At 36.9% G+C, this 17,987-nt stretch overlaps 1 protein-coding gene across 1 annotated transcript in view; it reads right to left on the minus strand.

The window, feature by feature from the left end:
* MAN1A1 (mannosidase alpha class 1A member 1) overlaps positions 1-17,987 on the minus strand; it is a 151,994-nt gene that overhangs the window by 97,290 nt on the left and 36,717 nt on the right. Inside the window, exons 2-3 of the mRNA XM_074862390.1 lie at positions 15,220-15,316; positions 4,790-4,905 (exon numbers count right to left, since the gene is read on the minus strand). Of these exons, the coding sequence (XP_074718491.1) occupies positions 4,790-4,905; positions 15,220-15,316 (213 nt within the window). The remainder of the gene's footprint in view (positions 1-4,789; positions 4,906-15,219; positions 15,317-17,987) is intronic.

Genomic DNA, 17,987 nt, shown 5'->3' on the forward strand with positions numbered 1-17,987 from the left:
AGGATTTAATTTGTAAATGCTGAAGTTTGAAAAAAACAATCTGGATTCTAAAAGTCTGTCCTGTTACTGACTGCCACACCACAGATAAATATGAGCTAAAGATAAATGCTGGAAGCATTAATAATTAGATCCAAATAATATTTGCTATTCTGGGATCTTGGAAAACGGGTATGTTAATCTATACATGGCGGTAGAGATAAAGATAATTTCAAGTTCTATACCTTTTCCACTCTTTTCTAGTTCCCAAAATAGCAGACATATTACACGCAAAACTTCTACGTTGCATGAAGCGGCACACAAAGCTTCTTTAAAAGACATTCAAATTCGCAAAGCTAAGTACAAAGATGAAAACCAGAATTGGTAAGTAAGCCTTCAAGCTTCAGGGTGGCTTATAAAATCACAGTGACTGACTGACCTCTGTAAACAGCTTTGCTTAAGAGTGCTGGCAGGACACAAGACTGAACATATATCCTTGCCATCTTACTCATTGCCTTCTCTTTATGCGGTTCCTCAACTCATTTAGGACCTATCCTTGAGAGCAAATAATGAAACTCTCTTCATACTTTCCCCACAGCACAACATCAACTCCTTCCTAGGTTGATCCATCCTGTGCCGTTAATAAGGGAAGAGGTATCTGTGATGAGACAGATAATGAACGATGAGTCAGTGCTCACACAAAATGTCAACTTAAGTCAACTTAATTATATCCACATAGACAGAGCTATTGCACAGACTGCTGGTGCTTCCATCTGACTGAGCAGTCATAACTTCCTGTCATCCTTCATTTTGACCAAAAATAGAAAGGCATGAGGCAAACAAAGCAAAATCCACTAATAACCAACAGGAAGATTATTTTACTTTGAATTCAAATTCACCTTCAAGATGTCTTCTAGCAGAAGACACCAGTTCCCTCTTTTCCCAACAAGCACATGGCTTCCTGCTCCGTACCTTGTTCCCATTCTGGTTCTGCCTGACTACACCCACATCAGACGGCTGATCAGTGGGTCAGAGCATGAATTCAGGCACTGTCCCACATACCATTTAATTATTAGCACCTTCTGGTTTGGTTTGGGCCCCTGTCCAGGCATGCTTTAGGACACCATGTAGGCCAAGGACGGTTAGACTAGATGATCTTCAAGGTCCCTTCCAACCTAGATGATTCTGTGACTCTTCCCAGTATGCAGCATGGGCAAGACTGTTCTTTTGCAGGGAAGGAGTTTAGTGGGGCTGAAGAGGAGGGGGATGGATCAGTTAGTCTCTCATCCTAAGGAAGTTGGGGTGTGCCTGGGTGTAGAAGCAAAGCACCATCAATTCTAATACTTAAGAACTCCCAACCCTTCACTGCTGTGCTACGTGGCTCAGCTCTTGCAGTAGTACTCCCCGACTCCTGACCCCTTCATCCATCTCATTAAGATCCCTCTTCCAATCTGTCTTCCCAAGTATGGTTTCATCATGGTTCATCCCTTGCGCTGCAAAGACCGATAGCTTTTTCCCCCCCAGCGTGAAGCAGAGGTTGGGTGGTGGTACAGAAACTCTTTCAGAAAGCTATGAATGTTCTGTGTGTGTGCAGGTTCTAAAGCAAATAATGAAAAAATAAAAACAGTGAAGCACGCAGCAGTGTGTAGCTGTAGCTAGGAAACAGCCAAGCTCCCTAGTGATCCTGTGAAAGACTGGCTCCTTCTTCCTTCATTGCAACCTTGGGCAGGGCCATGCACAAGCACTGTGAAAAGGGCGTGTGGGCAACAGCATGTGTGCGGAGGTCAGACAAAATCCTCAGCTATATCAACTGAAGAGCAGATTCACCCCCAGAGAGATGAAGTGATTTAATAGTAAACAGAGCACACATCCATGATGCAAAGACCATGGATTTAGCCACTGTAAATGTCAACTCTTTCCAAAGGTATGATTATGTCTAAATCTCTTAAAATATTGACAGAATCAGAAAATGCAACTTAATTCCTGAAGGATTAGTCAGTTTGGCTGAAACTTCAGCAAGGTATCAAATACAAGGAATTTCAGCAATTATGACAGAAAAAAACCTTCAAGCACTGCAATGTGGATATCTCAGTTATGAAATCACAGGGCTACCAGCTCCAGCTTTAATAAAAACAGCCTAAGCATGTTATACTCCAAATGGGAAAGTTTTCAAACACATCCACTCACAAGCTTACCAAAATTCACAAGTTTGCCAAGAAAGGTGGCATCTACTTATCTAGAATTTTCCTTTGAAATCAAACCAGTTTTGCTTTCTTCAGAAAGGTAAACAAGAGTAACTCTAACAACTAATTCATTGAACTGAGGGACTGAAATCTAACATGTGAAGAGATGATGCTGTTTCCCATTACGTCATCTTTATTCCATAAATCCTTTTATGTGGATAAAGTAGTGCCTACTTTACAAAGTGATAGTTGGAAACTTTTACGAACAGGTGATGAGAATAATCGAGTACTGGCCAAATAGACCAACATGTACAATGAGTATTGGACGTATTACAAACTTCTAGAGAGGAAAACTTACTTTATCTAGCTGCACTGATGTAGAATATAAAGAGAAAAAATTCTGCTACAGAATAGAGTCATAGCTATTTTTGTAAAGAACGTCTTAAAGAAAATTTAAGATTTCAAAGCATAGTTCTAAGATTAAATGGAGAGAAAAACTAATCCTATTTATACAAATAAAGACCAAACATGCTTCCCCAAAAGCTGATCAAGCAATTACTGCCCAGGAAATGACCAGAAACATCAAACAGAAACATGCTTTATACTACTCACAATAAATAACATTTAAGGGTATGTCTGCTTGTCAGTTATTAAAAACTAAGTCACTTTCATGGGAGAAAGTTTTCTAAAACAGAAGCAAGTAAGAGTGTACAAAATATTAATGCAGAAAATGTCAAGTAATGCCTAATACATGACAAATGCTTAAAAACAAAAGAGAGGGCCCTGCTGTTCTTTGTGTTAAATAATTTCCGATTTTAAACTGTAAGATACAAATACAAAACAGCATGTGAAACTGGAACTTATATTTAAAGTAGAAAACTAAACAAGAATACAAGTTGACTAGCTTCAAACAATTCAGCCATTAAACAAACTGACATCAGTTATTGAAGTTGGTGTTGCGGTTATTTATTTTCATCTCCTCATTCCACTTTGGGAAAATTAATCTCCTCATTGCTAATGCCAATGTAAAATTCAACTCTATATGATTATGAAAATAATTTTGTGAGGTGTTGAACTCGAGGCAGCTATTTGCAGGAATATCAGGAACAAGATATTGCTCCTGATGCCTATCAGTATTATCTGTAAAGTAGTATCAGGAAATCTGCTGGATTGCTGCATTGACTGACTCATGCAATAGAAAATTTCAGACATTTTGAAAGACTTCATAGATTTAAGCATTACTGAGAAAAAATAAGTGCTACATAATTTTTTAAAGTATATAAATTAACAAGAGGAGCTGAAACTGCAGGCAATACCATTTAGAGGTTTCCAGTACAAAGTATAGCAAGATTGATGTAAAACTAAAGATTTTAGTGTTATTAATGTAAATCCCTCTACAGCACTTTATGATTTTCCTCCAAGTGAAGATCAGCTCTTCCTTTAAAATGGAGTTTGCTATTTTCTATGATGTTTTGTTCTTACAATTTTAAACATCTTAATAGTGTCAAGCTAATAAGACAGGAATTTAATATTACAAAAGTTCCTTTAGAAAAAAATATCTTATGCACAAGATAAAAGTTAGCATGTCATTCAGACATTTCACACTACTCGGAAGCACAGTTTAATATCCTGTATTTACATTACTAATGTAAACATAAATGCACACTAAATTGCTGCTTATATAAACTATATAATATCTACTCTTATTAACTCCTTCTTAAAATGATAATTAATTCTCAAGCATGTAAGAGAAGCTAATTAATCCTGACTTTTGCATAACATATTAGAAAGAGTACTTTGTTTTCAGAAAGTGTTTCTAACATTACGCACGTCAACTACAAGAGCTTTTAAGTGTTCAGTGTACCGTGCCTACAATGCTTTCCCACTTTACTACACCGATCAGCAGAGGTACTCCATTAGCTCTCTGTATCCAGCAATTACAACAAAAACTCTGGCCCACAAAAGGAGAAAAAAACCCCAAAACCCAACCAAAACCAGGGCTTCTCAATTTAATTGAAGTTTTACAGAGGCTCCTGCCTGTTCAGGGCCTTCTAGAAAAAAAATTTAATAATGAACTTTGATCTCAGCTGCATATTTACCAGTTAACAGGATGATTTGTACATGCAGTTGTGATGACCTTGTGCCTCGTAAGTCTAAAGCAGCTCAGTTTGTGCCAACAGTTCCGCTTAACTCATGCTATTCAACTTTACTAGAACACACAAAGGAACTTAAATGGTATGTATGGCATGTAGCTTTCTCTAAACGCAAGTCTAATTTCTAGAAGAATTCACAAAGCAAAAATGTAAAGATACATAACTAAAAAATTAATGCTTGAAGTGTCCTGATTCTTCTGTCCAAAAGAGCTGAAGTTTGTTGTTTACTTTACAATGGTAAATACTCTACCCCTTTTTCCTTTCTTCAGTCCAGCTTGTTGCCTCCTATCTACTTAAATGTCTCAGACTGCAAAACTGCATGTAAGCAGAACGGTAAATTTATTATGTTTCTGCTTCCTGACTTATTTTATTCATCGGTGATCTAACTTCTGTAGCCTTGTATCATGCTTGCAGTATCAGAACCCAGTCCTCAGTTGGCCCCTAGAGCATTAAATGTTAATCAGTAACACTACTTACCACATTGAAATCTAAGTTTTTTTCAACCCACTCCTTGGCTTCCTTGAATTCCTCTTTCATTTCCATGATGTATAGTGTATCAAGGGCATCCACTATTGTTGCTCCTTGAATGTTACCTGAAATACATGAAGAGCCAGTGATTTACTTTCCAACAGAAGGCTTTTCAAGTAGATCTAATTAATTTAAATTAATTCTAATTTTAAAATCCAATTTCAATTAATCCAATTAAAAATTTGGCTTATAAACATTCAAGTGGGCAACTAATAATTCACAGCCTTACCTTTGATTTCCATGCCATCACACAACATTGCAATATTTAAGTATTTCTTTCACTAATGAAGTTTTGAAGAGCAGTTCTGATGTACTGCATTTTCAGCCATGATTTTGCATTTTTAAATACCGATGGACCACTTCACTGTAAAATTTAATGCATATCTCAATAGATTGACAATTTACTGTTTCTCCCAGTTCGGAGTGAAAAAGTTCAGTTGCTTTTTTGCTTTTATACTCAATAATATACATAAAGCTTTAAGACGCTTATAAGTACTGATCACATTTCAGTTAAGAAAGCCCTTTAAGATGTACCCTCTCTGAAAAACAATTTTTCTGATACTGTGTATCACCATGTAACTTGCACAAGATAGCATTGGGGGAGCAGGGGCAAACTTGCACACGTGAATTTCTCAGCTCAGGAGACCCATCTTCAAAGTAAGTTCTGGTTGTCTGCAAAAGTGCCATCCTTCTACCTCTGTTATGGAGATGGATAAAAGTTAGCTTTCACCTAACATTGCAAGATGAAATGTTATCAGTATGTTCACTTTGGCATGAATTAAATGTATATGATACTGTAGTGAAAAGCTAACGTGGAGGGTGGGGGAAAAAATAAAGCCACTCAAATGACGTTCCCATGCTTCCTTCAAATTTACAATGACCATTTTTGTCTAGGAGGAGTTTCAGTTTCTATTTACTGAATAGTGTCAAAAATTCCATTTTGGTCACTTTACTCAATTTTATATTTATGAACTTGGCTTCAGCAACCTTGATTATGAATGGAAACTACTGTTGAGATATACTTTAGAGAAGACCCTAGATACGGAAGTAAACGTTTAAAATTGCAAAATAATTTAGGTTGCAAGGAACAGAGGAAGTCATTAGGTCCAATGCCTCTCTCCCCCAGCAGGGCTAATGACTCAGGTGGATAGCTGACTACTTATTCAGGAATTGATTGCACTGGGTGAATAAAAAGACAGTAGCTATAACTAACTTGATTATCACTAACTTGACAAGATTATCACCTTGCCTCTAAAATACCTGATGAAAAAGTAAACTTAGTTTTGTAGGCTTATCAAGTATCAGAATTTAATTATTCATTTTTAAGTAAGAAATCCACTATTTTCAGTCAACTGTTGTGTTTACTACCATCAAGGTTTTCTGCTTCCTCGTGAAATGGAGAAGGATTGAAGACCTCCATATAGCAGGAATTGACTTCACTTTCTTAATTTAAGCTTCCAGGTAGAAAATATTTTTCCATTCGTATCATCTTAAACAAAATAATACTTGAGATTATTATTACAGTTACTCGGTACATTTAACAGAACCAGATGCTCTCTCTGTTTTAGAAGCTGCTAATTGCTTATACCATCGTTTTTGGAATGTCTCTTTCCTACTCTGAAGAAAGGTATATGTTTTCCCCCAGATATTCCACTAAGAAAACTGCAGCATACTTTGGTAAGAGGGAGGACATCATATCTTCCCAGAGCTTATTTGGAGCTTGGCTACCCTTCTCTCATATTAAAGGAAAAGCATACCCTTAAACTTGCCTAGGTAACTTGTATTTTTCCTGAGCTCATAAGAAGGTAACAGCTATTGTGAAAAACCGCTGGAGGACACGTGCTCAAGAACACTACTGCAAAGGCTCTGAAGATGCTTAGTAACTCCATACAACAAAAGCAGTTCCTGGTGAACTTTTACAACTGAGCACTACTTACAGAAAAATCATCTATAACCTGATTTGCTTGAGTGGATTGTGATAGGCTCACCATGCAATGACATTCTTTGTGATAATCCTCTTGTAATACAGCTAACATCACCTCTAAACAGTTGAGCTTTCAATTTTAAGGATTAGTACTTGAGCTGCAACTCACTACTGAGTCAGAAGAAAAAGAGGAGAATTCAACCTTATTGAGAAATCACCCTTGGAGTCACCCATTTTCTATGATTTTTTTTTTTTCTTCTCTGAATCTGGCCTATATGGACTGCTTAGAGCATAGACCTCTCCCTGAAGGCAGATAGAAGAAAATGGGAGAATCTCAAGTAGATCTTACTTTATTTGAAACAACTTTTGCTAGTATTCTGAAGGCTCCAGAAAACAGAATAAAGCAAGTAATGTGATAATTAAATAGTCAAGTTTGTCTTGAACAGTTATACTTCAGAATTCTTGAGAAAAGATAAGAGAACACAATGCATTTCTCAAGTGCCAGTTTAGAGGCCAGAATTATGACTTGTGAACAATTGCAGTTTATGCTGTTAGCCAACAAGATAATCCAAACTTAAGAGTGTTAAGGAAATTGTGTAGCTGAACAGCTCATTTATAACCAGTCAGACAAACAAGAGGAGGGTGAAAAAAAAGAAGAAAAAGGAATGCAAAGAAGTTAAATGAATATTTCTTATTACAGAATAAGACTAAATATTTCACAAGCCTATACATGCTATGCTTCTCAAAGCACACCACATAAATTAATAAATACAGTTATCGTTCCTGTTAGTTCCTACACAATGTTCCCAAGGAATTACACAGCAGTCATGGTCTACAAGAGGCAAAGATTATTGCTAGGCAATTACAATACACACTCTGATACAGAATATTTGGACAGGACGACTGTTTTGTTATACACCTAAGCTACTGCTATAAATTTGATTAACAGTGAGCATTGGGTTACAAAAAGTGCCAGCAAAGTTGCAGTCACATGGTAGAGTTTCACAGTTGCTCTAGGCAGAATGAAGATATCACAAGTGATACATGGAGCAAATTCATACACTTCAAGTAATTACAGATACATTTTGCAGATAATACAAAATAATAGTATACTCAAGGTAGAGAAAATGGAATTGAATTTCATAAAACATAAGCTTGAAGTGAGTAATTTTGATGATAAAAGAGATAACCAATGTACAAGCCTACCAAAGTGAAACTTCATTAGTCTCTACCAAAACCTCCAGACTGAGTACTCAGATATGCTCCATTTTACTTCCTTTGTTAGACCTGCTTCTGTTTTTCTCTCTCTTCACTAACATCATCATTTACTCCATGTAAGTGATTAACAGAGAACACATAAAATAGCCTACAAGCTCGTTAACTGAAGAGAAAGCAAGAGAAAACAGTCAACATGAAACTTCAAGTGGACTACCTAGCAGCATCTGCAGAGCATCATTTCCAGTTTAACACTTGAAATCTTTAGGAATGATCTGGAAGAAAATAAAAAGAACCTACTGCAAACAAGATTTGTGGATGATTAAATAAGATGACTGATTATGCAGCATTTCAGAATAGTGTGATATAAAGCACACAGCAGTCTAGATCACCTCTGGGTAATGCACAGTGGTTCCATTTAAACAGCATGCTTTTTAATATCACAAATAAGAAAAGGAGATTGCATTAGAGAATGGTGTAGCGCCTCAGAGGCAGGCAGAAAGAGCAGAATAAAAAAGTGATCAGAGGATGAATAACTTCATATGAGTTTCCAGGGTGTCACTGCAGGGAGAACTGTTATGGATGACAAGCTTATTAGCACAGCTCAGTGACTGAGTTTATGCAGCCATATGGTTTAAGAACCACAACTGGCTTATGGCCAGACTAGAAGGTGGGCCAAAGAAGCTTTTATTTGTCTAGCCTGGGCTTTTAGACATGGCTTATATTTTGGCCAAATGAGTCTGAAATAGAATACAGCCAGGATGCCAGAATCAATGCATGTTGGCACACTTAATAGTTTGTTTACAGGTTTCCTCCCATACCTTGTATACCAAGTTTGGGGTTTGGTTCTCCAGAACATTCACATTCCTCACCATCAAATATATTTGTAGAGATATATATGTATATATACATATATATGTGTATATATACATATATACACACACACATATATGTGAAACAGATGAAGATTTGTGATCTGCAAGCATATTATACAGAACATTACATAGAGAAAAGTTTCAGACATGTGTCCTAATGCACTGTCTATAACAGGATGGAAGCCAGGCCTCTTACTCTTCTCAAATTCAACTGCTTTTCTTTTTCTGACTGTGTCATATTCTGAATTGAAGGAAACTGTGGCAAAGCATATGACAAAAATGGAAGATAAGGAAATATGAAGTGGCCTCAGGTCATGCTATACATCAGCTCCCTCACCTATAATAGTTCACCATTCAACAAGCAAGAATAAGAAATACTTGTTTATGATTCATGGCTGTAGAAGATGAGTAGAATGTTGTTTTTTCTTCCAGAAACACTGTTACATTTTGTGTTTCTGATATGAGGTATGAAAATTAATACAGGATATTTATATCTGTAACTTTTTTAATGTGATGGAAATTCAGCACATACAAATAATAATGGATATCCCTTCAAATAAAATTAAAATGTTTGAAAAGTTTCCTCTAGTATTGTCAGAAGAACTGCTCTTTAGGGCTACTTTGTACTACTGTGGAAAAGAAAAAGAAAATTTCATACATAGCTGTATTTGAATTGCACTCAACCTCACCCTGATCTTCTTAGACTCTTAATTGTTTTCAGCCAGTGAGACAAACTTGTTTTGTCACCTTCCATTGTAAGTCGAAGAAGCTCCTCCAATTTGTCATTTCAGACTCAGAATTCCAGCCAAGAATATATAAATACAAGCTGTCCCGATTTTTTCTTAATCTGGCCATTAAGAACAGTTCAGATATTCATAACATGGGGAGTAAGACCAGATACTTTGTAACATTAAACATGCAAATTTAAAAAAAAAAAAATCAATCAGGCATCCATTTTTTTTCAGCTCTGTATGCATATACATTGTACATTAACAATATGCTATTCTCAACATATTCAAGAATACATATAGGTTTGACAAAATTAATGGTTTTATTAGAGCTGTAGTTTCTTAGAGCATTGTTTCAAAGCTGACTCAGATTTTAAAACAGTGTTTTCCTTTATTTAAAGTTCACTGAAAAGGTTCCTACCCAATATCATTAGCAATTTAAAGTGTCAAGAGTGATTAATTATTAAAGTGTGCTATGCCAAAACATGAAACTCTTACTCAAGTACTGGCAAACCCCCAGCAATGCTAACATTTTAAATTTCAGTCACTATTACCAGCTGGTAGGAGTGGGAAATGTAACAATACTTTCAATTATTACATTATCTAGCTTTTCATATGTGTGACATGAAACAATGCTGTGATATTTCTAGAACACTCTTCCAATATCTATCATTTTGTATGTCTGTGCATTTTAGAGCCAGCTCTGGTGTCTTTTTAATAGAGCTCAATGAGCTCTTCCTCCACCGCTCGTCTCTTTCCTTTCCATGGAAGCCTTCGTCATCCACCACTCCTCTAGCATCCATGCAGCTCAGCTACATGTTTTTTATGAACCATCTTCTTTTGGTTGTTTGAACATGCCGTCTACTGATTTGATATTTCCACCTCTTAAAAAGGGTATTGTTCCCCACAAGGAACAATAAATCCTTGTTCATCCTATCTGTGCCACTTTTTATGGGCCTCCATATATTATCATCTGTCAGGGAATCCTCCTGGGTTCATGGAACTATTTGCAGTTTGCCTTTGTCATAGCTATCTAAAGTAACTTGTTAGTGCTTCCAAACTGGTCACTTGATTTTCCAGTGCTGTGATAAGTAATTTGGGAGCATGGCCTCAGCAGCAAGGGATGCCTGCAAGATGCCAGAAATAGCTGCTTTTTGGAAATCTAAAAACACAAACTTGTCTTCATACCAGCCAACTTCTTTGAAAGAACAGCAGTTGTGCAGCGTGACCTCCTCTCACAAATGCCGTGTTGAGTCATTCATCCACATAAGTGCTATTGTATTTAGACGAGTTTCTATTAATTTAGTTGGGAAAGATGTCAGGCTTACTTCCAAAATCAAGGCCACATACTGAAATCCAAAATTCCAAGGGATCCAGCAGCAACATTGAAGAGAAACAAGATGGGGGGGTGGGGGGGAAAGATGTTCAAGTTTTTCAATTTAAATTAACGTATTGTTTAAATACATGTACAGTTAATTTTCTAGGGCTATATTAATAAACTTATAGTTTAAAGATACACAATGATGTACACTGCAAGACAGTTTTAAATATGAATTTTGGCTGGCTTTAAAAATTTTCATACACTTCAATACTCCATACAAGAAGCTACAAAAATCAGTTCAAAGTGGGAGGAACAGGATCTTGCTAAATTATAGTACTTTAGCTTTGCAGATTATATTTATTAAATGTGTCCCTTTCCCTCTCCAGAAAAGGTCCTTTTTCACTTGCAGAGACTATTTATACTATGCCCACAAGTTACAATATTATTAAACTGGCAATACTGCACATGAAATACAGTTACAGATAATTTAAAAAGCCCTTTAGTAACACTCACTTAAGTGCAGAAAACACTTCTAGAAAGAGCTCTCCGCAAGTGCAGCAATGCTCATTAATTTTAAAATCAGTACAGAAAGCTTGGAGAGGAATAGCTCCTGGGTTGCGGGGCTGGTGGTGAGGTGCTGTGAAAAAAATTGGCAAAATTGTGATTTTGCTGCTTCCACACTAGGAGGGTAGATGGATAAAGCTCTATTTTAACTAACATTGTAAACAGTAATCTGAAAGTTTAAAATATTAAAAATTAACAGCACTTACTCAGGGCCTACCTTCTACCAAGTATGGGTAGAGAACAATTAGTACTCACAGCAGAAGTCATACCAGCAGAGGAGACATGCCTTGTTTTGCTGATGCACAGATATGGTGCAAACAGATGTTCAGCTATTCCAATTTACTTGATTAGTCTAGAAATAGTGGTAGATTTCATGGAATTAAACTAATAGGAATGCTACAGAGACAACAACTGATGACTTTTCACTTCTGCCTTTTCAAATAGTTGTTATTGTAACTGAATTTTTTTGTAGTTGGAGTAAACTATAAAAAACCCTCAAAAATGTTAGTTACTTGCCAAGACAACATGGTAAAAGCTAAAGTGGCAAATAAAAAGGAAATCAAAACATTACATGGATGTGTTGAAAAGACTTTACAATGGTCAGAGGCAAGTATGTGGCTTTGGCTTGAAACAGAAATATTTCTAAAAGTTAATTATTTTTAGTGTGCACATGTGAGAGGAAGCAACTTCTGCTCATAACACAAATATGTCTACAGTCTACCAGTTCAAAGACTCCCTCAACTTATTAAATATACCCTCCACACACTGATCACAGAATACCAACAAGATCAAGGCAGGTTCCTGTCTTCAAAAGTTGGTTTCATGGCCTGGGTTTAGCACAAATAAAATGTCATTTCAAAGTCTGGCAAGAAGTCCTCAGCTACAGAAGAGTTCTACTACTCTTAATTTGTATGACGTGCTAAAGCAGGATGCTTTTCCTTCCCCCGAGGTCAGAACCACCAGTTGTCACTATCCTTTCTCCCATTATCATCCCACCAATCATATTCCTCTTCCCCTAGCCTAACAACAGTGTCAGTATAGTTGCCAAATTCATGAGGATATTGCCTAACAGTCACATCTAAATTACACTTCTTAAAAGCCCATCTTATTTTTGTGTTTCAGAGAAACACATCATGACAGTTATGTCTTGCCTTCAAGATGGAACAGTCATTATAATCTATCTACAAAATGCCTTATCATGCTAGCAAGGACATATGTGTTTATACTTTCAAAATTAAGCTTAGAAGCAGTATCATTTGAAAACAGCCTTCCCCTGTGTCAGGAGAGCTATACTGTCTGTAACCTATACAACATTAAGCACCAGTGAGCTACAGCACTGGAACCTGCTGTTCCCCACACTGAGGTACTTAAAGTCTCCATCCCATAACAGACACAGCCCCAATATATGCAAGGTACCATAACTGCCCCAATTAATTCACAGGAGGGGAAGTGTTCAGAATGAAACAGCTGGCTAATGAAATATGCTATATCTTATTCTATTAAGACAATGAGAAACTTGTATTTTTGAAAAATTGAGACCTAGAAGCAAGAAGAAAATACGATCATAGCAAATTGGAGATAGTTATGATGGATGACAGTGAACTGAAGGTCTTACTTGATTTCTGAAGGTCACTGTGAGGAGATTCGCAGGACACAGAGCTGGAGGTAACTAATTCATTTCAGAATTACCTTAAAAGTAGTCGATCATTTGCAATTCATTTTTTTAAAGAAAATAAACACCAGAAACAAAGATAAGGAAACTTGTTTGTCCTTTCAGGAGGAAGAAGTTTCAACTATTTGACCAAATAAAAAAGAAAAAAAGAAAAACCAGAGATCATCCTTTTATTGCTTTATGAAAAAGAAGGCATCTGTTGAATTCAAACACGAAGGTACCTATTAGATCTAATGATCTGAGAACACTATTACAGAAACAAGGCTTTGTTTCTGAAAAACAAAAGGAGATTATGGATTCAGGAAGGGGGAGCTTATGAGATAGAACTGCTTGGAGATATGCTGCTCTTTAGTATTCTGTAAAGCAATTCACCAGAAAGAGACCTAATGCTTATTTTGATTTGCCACCAAGATCAGTAAGAGTGAAGATGTTTCTAAGGAAATCTCCTCAGCAATAAGATCTTATACTACACAACCATGATGAGAAAGTGATCTGCATTTAGACTGACTCTGGCTCTTACTCCTTTAAACGCAGTTTTATTTTCAAATTCAACACTTATCCTGTTTCACACTGTATAGTGCTTGCAGTGACTTATTCTTATGCAACATCCACAGAACTCCTGCTTAAGAATTTTACAAGTCGATACAGCTTTTTCTGCGAACCCATTCAATATCTTTAAGAACGCAAACTTCGTATATTTTTATACCACTTCTGATTCCAAATGAAACTACATTAAGCATTTTAATTTTCAAGACATCATGTGACATTTTGTTGTCCTCCAAGAAAACAAAGAAAACAGGATTGCATTAAATAGCTCTTCAAACATGATATTAAATTGCACAACTATCAGTCATCTGAATGAAGATAATAAATTTTAGTTTTCAAGAAAACAGAAGCCCAACTTAACCCTGAGGTTTACTTAAATTACTTTGGTTTCCAGCACCCACTTCATGTTCAAAGTCCAATAACTAACTATATAATAATTACCAAGTAACATTTTTGATGTTACCTTGGGTAGACAAGCAGTGCAGCAAGACCAATGTAGATGTTGTATTTTCAAAATTATTTTTGTAATCAAAACTGCTGTCTCTTAGCAACTTCCAAATATAGTTGAGGATTTGATAAGTGCTCTATTTAGGCTGTTTTAGGAAATGTTTCCACTTCAAACTATCTTTTCCAAACATTCAACAAAATAAGTTCCTGTTAAAATCAAAATAATGTATTGATTTTGTCTCAGCTACAGAAATTAGTTCATTTTTCAGCTTTCTGTTTAGAAAACAGAAGCAATTTGAATACAAAGATTGCTGTCAAACAGTTTAATTCTTCATTTTTCTGAAAAACTGAATGATGACATTTCATAGGGTTGCTTTCCTCACACTTGCTCAGAATGCCGTTGCTCTTCAGCAGCTATTTATCCAGCCTTATGTCCCACTTGGACATTGAAAAAGTCTTGCCTCATTACACTGCACTTCTGCAGTGTGCCTCTCCTTTTCAGTTCCTTAGAACTTTTCAGCCCTATATTTGTTCTATACTGATAACAACTTGGGCATTATTTATGCATATCCTGTGCAACATTTAGAGGTGCAAATAATGGGTATATTTATGAAAGGGAAAGCCTGATAAGGGAGCCTGACTGATATAGATGAACAAGTTTTTTTAAGGAATGGAAATAAATTTCTGAGAACTGTAGACAGCTTCAGGTACCTTCATGACTGTAGAGAGTATCTTTTGTTCCTTGTACAGGATTTATATTTTTCTCCCTTAGAGTTGTTGTTTCCTGCTTATTGAATGTGATGACAATGAGTTCCACTTCATAGGAAAAGTTTAAGGCAAGGCAGTATTTAAAACTACAACTTTGCATGCAGCAATGACACGCTTCATTTATTCTCATTCAAAAGGGAATCTATAAGTCATAGAAAGCATCACCTTCGTTTACTGTTACTTTTTATACATAACATAAGCAAGAAACACCACACTGCATGACAGAGGGTAGAAAGAACACGTTTATCACCTATAAGCTTTTCAGCTGATTTACTGTTTTATGCTAACGTCACTAAGCACAAAAATACACTCTACTCACCAAATAAATTGCTTGAATGTCCTTGCTTAGATATGGGTTTCAGTTCATTTAATCCCCATGCGTAACGCTTATAATTATCCCAGGCATGTTTCATCATCTGTAGGGAAAGGAAAGCAGGATTATAATGTTGATTTAGCAAGAAGCCACAGCAAATACTGACTTGAGAATATTCTCAGTATTAAACACATTTAATTCAATGCTTAATTAAATTCATGTTGTATGCATTAGAACTATGAAATTCTCAATACAGAATAACAGTGGCACTGTTTTCTGGGTGGCAGTGGGATGGTTACTGTAAGAATTCCATGTTTGTCCCATCCACCTCTACCATTATCTGCATGCTTATGGTCAAGACACACTCAAAAATAATTATTTTTTAGGAAGGGAATTAATTGTGTTATGTATCAATTCAAACAAGATACTATTTCCCTTAAGCATACACCTCAAACTGAGGGAAGTAACATTTTTAAAGAAAATTTTTCTCCTAGAGCAGGAATTAAGGTCAAAGTTAACCTCACAGTAGTTTTCAGATTCTGGCAGAGACTTTCTTGCATAAAACTAGCTGGTTCAAACTCAGTACAGCTCATAACAGAAGAAAGAAGCTAAAGTAGGCAGGCAGAACAACTAGCAAAGGCTTATTCTATGATTATAAACGCTACTGCATGATTCTGTAGCTACCTTCACATGTCATTTTGCACAAATAGCCGAAAACTTTTACAACTAAACATCACTACAAAAATGTGTTTTGTATAATGAGTTGCAACACAAATAAATACTGCTTTGGGAAACTGGCTCGGGGAACCCAGCACAGCAGCTCTGTGGTAAGAGGAAAGGACGTCCACGTCAGAAACCGGGGCAGCAGATTGACTCAAGGACACCTGACACTCTCTATCACCACGATCAGCCAGACCTAGCCCAAACTGTCCTTTTTGGGGGTGGTCCAGGTGCGTAGCCAGGAGCCCATCTGTCCCTCCTCAAACAAGCAGCGAGGACAATGCATACAGCTCTGCAGGCCTGGAGAAGAACCACTGCCACTCCAGCAGGTCCAACACCTCCCTCTACCAACTACCACCTTTAACATCTGCTCAGGAAGAGTCTTCTTTAAGGGCCACCACAAGCAGCCCGACTTTACTTAACAGAAGAAAAGATTTTGCCTCTGGGTTGTCCCTCCTCCCCTCTTCCACAAGGCAGAGCAGAGCTGGGAATGCCAGAGGTCATCTTCTAGACAAAAAGTGACAGTTTCAGACCTTTTCAAAGATATTGCTTCAGGCTGTCAGTTGACAACACTGATCTGCCCTTGCTTTCAGACCTCTTCTTGAGGCCATGTGTGTCAAGGATAATTCTGAAAATAACAGTTATAATCCTAAATTTAAAAGCAACAGCCTTGGGTCATGCTGATAACAGTAATCCTGCACTTTCTTCCTTGCTCTTTCCTTTGCTCAAATCACATAGAGAAATTATGTCAATTAAAAATCTTTATTAAGCCAGACTATAATAAATTACAACAGATTTTCTAGAGTGCTGCTACACTTGTGAGAATAAACATTTCTTTGCCATTTATGGAAACATAAATGCACATCTATTCTTCAGGAAAATTCAGGGATGTTAATTTACTCTAGAGCCCTTATAGGCCTGGCTTTGCAAATGCAAAAACTGGCATCTGCATTTAATACGTGAGCATTTTCAACCAGAAGGTTGTCAGATCTCAGCCTGGTGTCAGATCTCAGCTGAAAGGCAGTGAGTGTGAGGCTCTGTGGAAATGGTCTCAGGCCATGGATGGCACTGATGCCGGATGGCAGGAGTGATGTCCCTTCCTTGACTTCACTGCAAAATGGCTTAGGAGTTCTCCAAGGATGGGGCATTGTGTCCCAGTGCAGAACTGGTAATAGGCAGCCAAGTGGTAGACTTTATGTCTATGGGGCATTCCCAATCCCTGTCTATGGGGATAAAGACCATATGAAACTGATCATTTGGCCACAGCATGTTTCCAAATTTACCAGTTGAAGCTTTCTGGTAGTTTTGCATTATTATATAAGATTTTTTTCTGTCTTGCCATCATGTACCAGACCTGCAAGCTCAGCTTTAGTTATCAATGTACAAATTCTCAAAGATTTTATCACGCTAAATCCTGCCCTGCACTGAACCTGATATTTTCTAAGCTTTGTCAACGCTTTTTTTCTCATAAAATCACATCAGAATCTTTTCATTTGTTTAATCTTAACCTGGGAACAACACCACACAGATGGGCTTTTTAATTTTTTTTTGTAAAGTAAACTTGTAATTAAGTGGTCTGAATCAAATTGCCTAAAGGTGCAGTGTTATAACAAAATCAAAATTGCTCAACCCAGTACTGCCATGGTCCTTCCCTTTTCCCCTCCTTTTTCTCCTAGCAGATCCCTGCTCTTTCTCTTGCATAAGAGATGCAGCACTCATCTAGCCCCCACACCAAGTCAGTTCAGGAAACAGAAATTTTTTCAAGTGAAATTTTTTTTTTTTTTTTGAGGATCTTTATTGTCCTGTTTCATTCCCCAAGTCAGATTGCCATGACTATCAGTTACCAAGCAGGAAAGACAGGAACAGCTCCAGACCCAGTTCAGTTCAAGCAAAACAGTCAAAGTGCATGACCCGTATGTACTCAGTTGCCTTTAGTTTTTCCAACTGATTGATATTTTGATCATATTGCATTGTAAATACATGTATGAGTTCTTAACAGAAACTACTCTGATTACTCTATTGTTAGCCAACCCCTAGATAGTATGACAGGAAGC

Source organism: Strix uralensis, chromosome 3 (assembly GCF_047716275.1).
Source record: "Strix uralensis isolate ZFMK-TIS-50842 chromosome 3, bStrUra1, whole genome shotgun sequence".
Classification (NCBI taxonomy): Eukaryota; Metazoa; Chordata; class Aves; order Strigiformes; family Strigidae; genus Strix; species Strix uralensis.